Source organism: Helianthus annuus, chromosome 2 (genome assembly GCF_002127325.2).
Source record: "Helianthus annuus cultivar XRQ/B chromosome 2, HanXRQr2.0-SUNRISE, whole genome shotgun sequence".
NCBI lineage: Eukaryota > Viridiplantae > Streptophyta > Magnoliopsida > Asterales > Asteraceae > Helianthus > Helianthus annuus.
Window position 1 is genome coordinate 144,181,111 of NC_035434.2, and position 8,542 is coordinate 144,189,652.

General features: G+C 45.9%; 3 protein-coding genes across 3 annotated transcripts; all 3 read left to right on the forward strand.

Annotated features, from left to right (window-relative positions):
- Window positions 1-270: 270 nt before the first annotated feature.
- LOC110897272 (mucin-7-like) lies at window positions 271-873 on the forward strand. Its single transcript, XM_022144028.1, has one exon. The coding sequence runs from the start codon at window positions 271-273 to the stop codon at window positions 871-873; it is 603 nt and encodes a 200-aa protein (XP_021999720.1).
- A 78-nt stretch (window positions 874-951) lies between these two features.
- On the forward strand, window positions 952-2,747 carry LOC110897279. The gene is made up of 2 exons (XM_022144034.1): window positions 952-1,157; window positions 2,012-2,747. The coding sequence occupies exons 1-2, from the start codon at window positions 952-954 to the stop codon at window positions 2,745-2,747; spliced, it is 942 nt and encodes a 313-aa protein (XP_021999726.1).
- Window positions 2,748-2,956: 209 nt separating this feature from the next.
- On the forward strand, window positions 2,957-6,369 carry LOC110897289. Its single transcript, XM_022144045.1, has 3 exons — window positions 2,957-3,524; window positions 4,151-5,481; window positions 6,055-6,369. Exons 1-3 carry the CDS (start codon window positions 2,957-2,959, stop codon window positions 6,367-6,369), a joined length of 2,214 nt encoding a protein of 737 aa, XP_021999737.1.
- The last annotated feature ends 2,173 nt before the right edge of the window (window positions 6,370-8,542 follow it).

Here is an 8,542-nt window from a genome sequence, read left to right on the forward strand (position 1 = left end):
CAAAGGTATGGACATTCTGCTCTCGTTTACTCTCTCTCTCTCTCTCTACACATATTCTTTTACTCCCAAACCGAGACTTATTCTCACGCTGGAGGGTGGTTACAGAAATAACCCCATTCCTGTAACGAGTCCTAACGGTGTTCTGTTTTGCAGTCAGCTGTTCGGATCGCCAAGAGTTGAAGTCCTAGTCGGAGCCTACCGTTCAGGTCAGTGTTTCTTCATTGGTGCCCACCATGGGGCCATTCGGTAACGTCTGTGAACTTAGACCCAATGGCAAGCGATCAGAACACGGCAACAACAACAAATCAAACAGTGATAACCAGTAATCCGTTACTGGTGACGAGTTCAGTGGTTACCACCATGCCGATTTCATCTGTTATAACCAGGTCTTTGGACCAGGAGTTTGAAGCAGAAGCACCACCGAGGTTTGCAAATGTCTCAGTCACTCCCTCTGGGACGACAGCCGTGGACCCCCTTGCATACACCTCATGGCAGTTACGGCCGGTGGCTCCAACCACCACAACCGCCATTGTTTCTACTCCAGCATCGACAACAAGTGCACAGACTATACGTCACAGCACCATGCCCGTTATCACATCCGCGGGTCCAGGCAACAATACGCAGAAGGTGAGCATGACCCAATATTATCAGCCGCCTATTACGCACGCTATGCCACCGCTGTATACAGCAGCGTTGTCCACGCCACCCCATCAACCAATAATCAGGCCTGCCGGAATTATGAATGCTCCAGTCACACCTGTGAATCAAGCTTACTTCCCGGGTTATTACTATGCACCTCCTTATGGGTACCTACCCCCGTACAACAACCAGGCGTACTCTCTTCAGATAACAGCGCAAAGTTATGCCCAGTAGCCGCCATACGCGGCTTACATGCCACCCTGGTGGTCTTTTCCAACGTCACAACCAACTTATGGTCAATCCCCGCCTACGATGGAGCCTATTTACGATAGGGGAAACACATCAAGACCTCGTTTCTCTCCAAACGGGGGTCCCAGCTGTACACTCAACATCACCACAGCCCAACCCCATGTTACCCAGGGAACAAGTCAGGGTGGGGCGACACAACAAGTGCAGCCCATCAATGTGGAAGATGACGACCTTACCAGGCGTTACAAGCCTACGGACGCTACTTTCAGGTCCAAATTTACAAGGAGAATAGCTGAAGCCCTGATTAAGTAGAAACCTAAGATGCCCTAGACAGTGGGCAAATATGATGGTTTGAGCGACCCTGATGACCACCTCTATTTTTTCAAAAGCGCGGGAGAGGTAGCCTGGCCCATGCCTCTCTGGTGCAAGATGTTCGTTCAAACGCTGGTAGGGGCGACACGAGTATAGTGGGATAGCCCGCCCGTGGGGGAAATTGACAGTTTTGAAGATTTAGTGGCCAAGTTCCAGCTACAATTCAGTCAACAAAGGCGATACACAAAAGATCGAAACGAACTCCTCCATATTCGTCGGCGAGACAATGAGACGGTGGAGAGTTTCATCGTTAGATTCAACAAAGAAAGCCTGGCGATCCCAGGTATAACAAACAATCTGGCCTGTGGTGCTTTCCTACAAGGAGTAAACGATGACGAGTTGTTAAGGACACTATATGGAAGGGACGGCGTGCCCTCCACCATAGATGAAATCCTGAGAATAACCAAAGTGTATGTCACACAATAAAAGACAGTGGCGGCCAGTCACGCTGCTAATAGTAAAAAGGAAGCACAAAAAGCCAATATGATAATAGAGAGCAGCGAAACTCCAAGGGCAAGAACAGAGGAGACAGGATCCAGAAAAGTGATAGGCCAGACTCACGATATGACAGGTCCAGGAGCTCATACTAAAGAAATGAATCCTCTGCCAAGTCAAGGTCTGAATATCCTAACCTGAGTAAAATGCCGGCAGAAATCCTGGCTTCTGAGAACCTGAAACTCAACCCTCCCATGCCATAGAAAGACACGCCCAATAAAGACACCAGCAAATACTGTGAATATCACAAGGGCAGTGGCCATAATACTAACGATTGCTATCAGTTGAAGAAGCAAATCAAATACTACGTGAAGACGGGTAAGTTGGCTCACCTGGTTCGGGACATAAAGCAGGGTCCGCCCCCCAACAAGGAAGACGCTGACAAAGGGGCGGGCAAGAAACAGCGGGAATTGAACATGGTTTACGCAGATAAAGGAAATGGAGTAAAACGGAGTTTCTCCACGCTCGAGCCCTGGATGCTGGCAACCATGACAGTCGAACCACGTGTTGAGGATTTACACCTCACCACTGACCCCCTAATCATATTAGCCGCTGTAGGCGACTACAACATGAGAAGAATCCTATTAGATAGCGGAAGCTCTGAAGATATACTCTATGAGCACTGTTTCAACAGGATGCAACCAAGAGACAAGAAGATTCTCAAATCAGTACACTCCCCTATTAAGGGATTCACCGGAGAAAAGGTTGACCCAATTGGCCAAATCACATTTCTAGTAACATTCGGACTCGCCCCTCGCGAAAGGACCATACTCCTCACATTTCTTGTGGTACGGGCTGAATCCTACCACAATGTAATAATTGGAAGGTTTACCCTGGGAAAACGAGACGCTGTTGTCTCCACGGCACGCGGGTTTATGAAGTTCCCCACACCGCGGGGGATTGCAACAGTTTTCTGGGACAAGATAGGTGAAGTTTTGGACACCAAAAGATGCCGTCAGGGACCTACCTGCACAATCGGCCCAGAAAGATAGGTTTTGAGCACAAGCCACCCTGAGCAAACAGTTACAATAGGAGACAGCCTCTCTCCTGAAGTAAAAAACAACTTGAAACAATTGTTAAGGAGGAATGCCGATATCTTTGCTTTTCAACACTCCGATATGACCGGGATACCCCGGGATAAGGCAGAGCACAGATTAGCTACACTCTCAGGCATTAAACAGTGGCCCAGGGGAAGCGTAGCATGGCCTCTGATCGAAGAGATGCAGTGGTAAGAGAAATTAGAAAGTTGGCCGAGGCTGGAACGCTCCGGGAAACAAAATACCATACATGGGTATCAAACCCCGTTATGGTCAAAAAACCAGATGGCACATGGCGGATGTGCATTGACTTCAAAGATTTAAACAAGGCCTGCCCTAAAGACGCTTATCCACTGCCTGAGATGGATTTTAAGGTTGACTCTCTGGTCCCTTTTAGGTACAAGTGTTTCTTAGACGCCTATAAGGGTTACCACCAGATCAAGATGTCAAGAGAAGACGAAGAAAAAATGGCGTTTCACACCGATATAGGCATCTTTTGCTACACCAAAATGCCTTTTGGTCTACGAAATGCCGGGGCTACCTATCAACACCTCATGGACAAGGCCTTTGAGAAGCAAATCGGCAGAAATTTGGAGGTATATGTCGATGACATAGTAATCAAGAGCAGGGAGGAAAAACAAATGCTCGAGGGCATCGAGGAAACCTTTCAAAAGCTGAGAGAATACAACATTAAACTCAACCCCAAGAAGTGTTCATTCGGGGTAGAAGAAGGTAAGTTCTTGGGGGTAGTGGTCACCTAGGATGGCTTTAAAGCCAACCCGGAAAAGATAACCGCTATAACGCGAATGACCTCCCCCAAAACTTTAAAAGAAGCACAAGTGCTGAATGGGCGTTTAGTGGCCATAAACAGGTTCTTGGCAAGACACGCCGAGAGGTCTTTTCCATTTATAAAAATGTTGAAAGACTGTCTCAACAAGAAAAACTTCAAATGGACCAGTGAAGCAGAAGAAGCCTTCCAAGACATGAAGCAGTTTATTGAAAAGCTACCTATGTTGCGGCGCCATACCAAGAAGAGCTTTTGAAGATGTACCTGGCGGCAGCTCACAACGCTGTAAGCGCGGTACTCATGGTCGAAAGGGATGGCAAACAAACGCCCATATACTACATCAGCCGGGTACTAGCTAGACCTAAAACGTGGTATCCAACACTTGAAAAACTGGTACTTGCGTTAGTCCACGCTACCCGGCGTCTCCGAAGATACTTCCAAGGGCACCGCGTGCAAATCTTAACAAAATATCCCCTGCAGCAAATCTTACACAAACCAGAAATCTCTGGGAGATTTGCCAAATTGGCGATTGAGATGTGAGCCCTAGACATCGAATATTGAAAACGAACAGTAATCAAGGGGCAAGTCATCGCTGATTTCTTAGCTGAAATTCCTGATGGAGAAGTGATACAAGACCCCTTGGTTAATAACATACCTGAGTCTAGCATAGCTAGGCAGACCTGGAACTTATACACGGATGGGTCTTCCAGTGGAAAAGGATCTGGGGCAGGCCTCATGCTAATAAGCCTGGATGAAATAAAATTGATGTACGCCATGCTGTTCGGTTTCAAATGCTCCAACAATGAGGCAGAGTACGAGGCGCTGTTAGCGGGTCTGAGAATGGCCCAATCCATGGGAGCAACATGGGTCAATGCATACGTTGACTCTCTGCTGGTCAACAATCAGGTGAATGAGACCTATGAAGCCAAAGACGAGACAATGGAAAAATACTTGGCTAAAACCAAGGAACTCATAACGTCATTCGAAAACGTTACACTCAATCACGTCCATCGAGGAAGGAACCAAATAGTCGATGCCCTAAGCAAGCTAGCTACTTCTGGCATGGAAAAGAAGGTGAAGTGGGAAACGCTACAGTCACCTTCCATAGAGTCCCGGGAAGTATCCGCCGTCACATCGGAAGAACCATGTTGGTACACTCCCATTTTAAAATTCCTCACGAAAGGGGAATTACCCTCAGACAGAGGCGATGCTCAGAAAATACAAACAAAGGCGTTACAGTATGAGGTAAACAACGGCATCTTATATAGGAAGTCATATTTGGGACCACTATTACGGTGTGTATCCCCAGCGGAAGCCAAGTACTTGATCCAAGAAATACACGCCGGTATATGTGGCATTCACGCCGAATCCCGGGCAGTTGTTGCCAAAATCCAAAACGCTGGATACTATTGGCCTGGGATGCACGAAGACGCGGTAGAAGAACTCAGAAAATGTCGCAGCTGTCAAAAATTTGCCCCACAAACACTCCGCCCTAAGAACAACTTGATCCTCGTTACAGCGGCATGGCCTTTTCAAAAGTGGGTTGTTGATATCGTGGGACCGTTCCCGCTGGCCCCAGGGAAGCTAAAATACTTAATTGTGGTAGTTGATTATTTCACCAAGTGGGTTGAAGCAAAGCCGTTGGCCAAGTTAACTGCTGAGACTGCCAAGAAGTTCCTATGGGAATATATAGTTTGCCGATTTGGATTGCCGCTATATCTTGTAAGTGACAATGGAACACAATTCACAGATAAGGTCCTACAAGATTGGTGTGCGGAGCTTCAAATTCAACAAATCTTCACATCGGTTGCACATCCCCAAGGAAACGGCCAAGTGGAGAGGGCAAATAGAGGTCTGCTGGATGGAATTAAAAGAAGGTTAGGCTTTGAGGGGAGCTCTTGGGTAGAAGAATTCCAAATGTCCTCTGGGCATATCGAACCACGCCTAAGACAAGCAAAAACGAGACCCCATGCCATATGAATAAAGTCTGCGTGACTCTTTTTATCATTGATATAATTGATGTTGATGAACAATAAATAAAATCCCACGTGAATACTTGATCTAAATAGTGGCCTGCAAAACAAAGTATACTAATATATCAAAATAACAATTTAGCTCAAATTCCAATTAACTTTAGTCCACATATTCGTTGAAATAGTTTTGCATCAATTAAATGGCAATTCAATTCACTTAAAACTAATTAAACCAATTAATTTCACTATGTTTCATTTGAAAAGGTTAATAGGATCTTTTTAGTTCATTTTCATCTTAAACATATATCATGACAAATCAAATCAAAACAATATATTTAATACAAGAGCACTGCATTTTACTAAATAATTAGTGTCAAATAAGGTGCACCTAAAATGCACCGATCACCCCCTTCAGCCTAACCTATGGCGTAGAGGCAATGATACCCGCAGAAGTAGGGTTACCTTCGCTAAGGCACCTAACAACGAATGATAACAATGACAGGATCCTACGGGAGGCCTGGACCTCCTGGAAGAACGGCGCGAAGCAGCCGCCATCAGCGTGGCAAAATACAAGAAAACCTTAGAGAAATATTACAACCAACGCGTGGCTCAGCAAACCTTCAAGGAGGGCGAGTATGTCATGCGGGATAACGAAGCCAGTAGAGCGAAACCTTCAGGCAAACTGGGACCCAACTGGGAAGGCCCCTACATAGTTCAAGAAGACTTAGGCAAAGGGGCTTATCGCCTATCCAGGCTCGATGGCACAGCGGTTCCACATAGCTGGAACGCTGCTCAGTTGAAGAAATGTTACATGTAAACTCTCACCCCTAACGGCGGGTTTGATTGTTTTCTTTTTATGAACAAGTGTAATCCATCAGGAACGATGTCTCTTTTTCTTTTCAGTTATTAAGTTAATAAAAGATACTCTTTATTTTCTTTTATTACCTACATGTACAATAACAATTACCATCGCATTTATACTGCATATTACGGTACAAAAAATTACCATCGCATTCAAACTGCATATAACGGTAAAAAATGTCTCTGACACGAAATATTGTTTTCATATATAAGTCAGATGACCAAAACTATACAGTGCTAAGAGTGGTTATCTTGGTAATAAATACATTAACCACTACAAAAGATAGGTATTTTGGTAATAAATACATACAACTATCTTACAAAACCAAGTACTTGTCCCTGTTGTTAAACACCAACATATGGGAATACCAAAAAACGAACATGTTCTACTTATCTACATATCGGGGAACATTGCTAACACTTCTGCAGGGGTATGCAATGCCTCACCGTAATACTCCAATGAATGAGGATCGACGATTAGGTCATTAATATTCACCTCGTCAACCGGAGAAGCTGACATCCTCCGATCACCAACTGAGCCTGCACATCGATGGCCAATCCGGCATCGTTCATATACCGCTCTACAACGTTGGACATACTCGGAAGGAAATGCTTGCATCAAGGTGTCGGCCGATAAGAGAACCACACCTGCTTCGGCCTTAGAAGGGCCATCATCTCCGATACTCTTGCAAGACCTGTTTATCCAGGGCATGGTATCGCCGGAGTTAGCTTTCTTACCCCGGATAATCTTCTCCGTCACCGGAACCTGGAGACAGACCAGAGCTTCCGCTACATCCAAATTTCGAAGTATGTCGGACATTTTCCGATTACGGCATTTTCGCTCCATTTTTTCATTTACCAAATTTGGAAAAAGTATGACACAATTTATAGAAGATTAAGAAGGCTGACAACCGTGACGACAACAAAATTAATAACAAGGCATCATTACACGTCAAATCGCTACACTTAAGTAAGACGGCGGCGCCATCATGATGATATTTGCATTCATTGTCTGACGCAACTTGAGTGCTTACATGCACCCCAAACAAAACCAAACTGTGTTTTCACAAAATATCTAAAGGAACAATGGAAATAACAAATAAAAAACACTCATTCCTCTCCAAACTCCTCCGCCACATCCAGCATCTAGCGTAAGGAGTCCACGCCGTATTCGGCCACCTTGTCAACCAGCTCCGCATACGCGGGCAGTGGGTCATTACAAGCCGCTTCAAAAGCATCCGCCATCTCCGCTGTCAGTTTGCCCCTATTCTCCTGGAACACGGGAGTGATCCTATCAGTTTGTTGGCAATTAAAATAACCCTGGTAGACGCCATCATGGTGCCCTGATAGATAAGCGGCAGTAGACAGGCGGTCCAAAAGAGTAACAAAGGACTCTGATTGGCAGAGATACTCGAAAGCCCCAACCAAGCCATTGGTTATCAACCAGTTCCTATCACCTTGTAAACCAGCCAGGCGGCTAGTCAGGCTATCCACTTCAGCGTTTGACTGGTCCAATGCACTCTCCGCCTCCTTAAGGCGCGCCTGGTGGGCGGCTGAAGATTGAACGAGCTGATTTTTCTCTGAAACGAAAGAGTCACACACCTGCTGCAGCTTCCTAAGCTGCTGCTCCATCTCTTCCAGCTCTACTTGTTTGGCTTGAGCTTTGGCATTAGACGCCTCTAACTCCACGGTGAGACCTTGATACCTCTCCTGCACCTGAGACACAAAATCGGTGTCAATATGGAATTTTTCCATCTCAACAGATAGCTCAGATCTCACCTTTTGAGCCTAAGTAACGGCTTTACGCTCCAGCTCCTCCTGAACAGCCTTGGCGTGAGAAAGGACCCGATCCTTTTCCGCTATATCGCGGGCCCATAATATCCTCTCTTCAGCAAGGTTGACTGTCACACGCTTCAGATCCTCCTCTGCTTTGTTTTTCTCGGAGACAAACTGACTCTCCCTGAGACCAACAGCTTGAAGTTGGCTTTCCAAGCGATACTTTTCATCCATCAGCTCCTGAATGGCAACCCGCGCCTGGTGGAGTTCATTGTTATCATGCATCCACAGGCGTCGGATTTCTGCCAACCTCCGGCGCTGACTGACAGCATCCACCATAGTTGCATTCATCA

Coding starts and splice junctions, on each gene's coding strand:
- LOC110897272 (XM_022144028.1), top strand. CDS start 271: ATGGCAAGCGATCAGAACACGGCAACAACAACAAATCAAACAGTGATA.
- LOC110897279 (XM_022144034.1), top strand. CDS start 952: ATGGAGCCTATTTACGATAGGGGAAACACATCAAGACCTCGTTTCTCT. Junction 1,158..2,011: donor CCTACGGACGCTACTTTCAG/GTCCAAATTTAC, acceptor TCACAAGGGCAG/TGGCCATAATACTAACGATT.
- LOC110897289 (XM_022144045.1), top strand. CDS start 2,957: ATGGCCTCTGATCGAAGAGATGCAGTGGTAAGAGAAATTAGAAAGTTG. Junction 3,525..4,150: donor TTCATTCGGGGTAGAAGAAG/GTAAGTTCTTGG, acceptor GAAAACGAACAG/TAATCAAGGGGCAAGTCATC. Junction 5,482..6,054: donor GCTTTGAGGGGAGCTCTTGG/GTAGAAGAATTC, acceptor TAACAATGACAG/GATCCTACGGGAGGCCTGGA.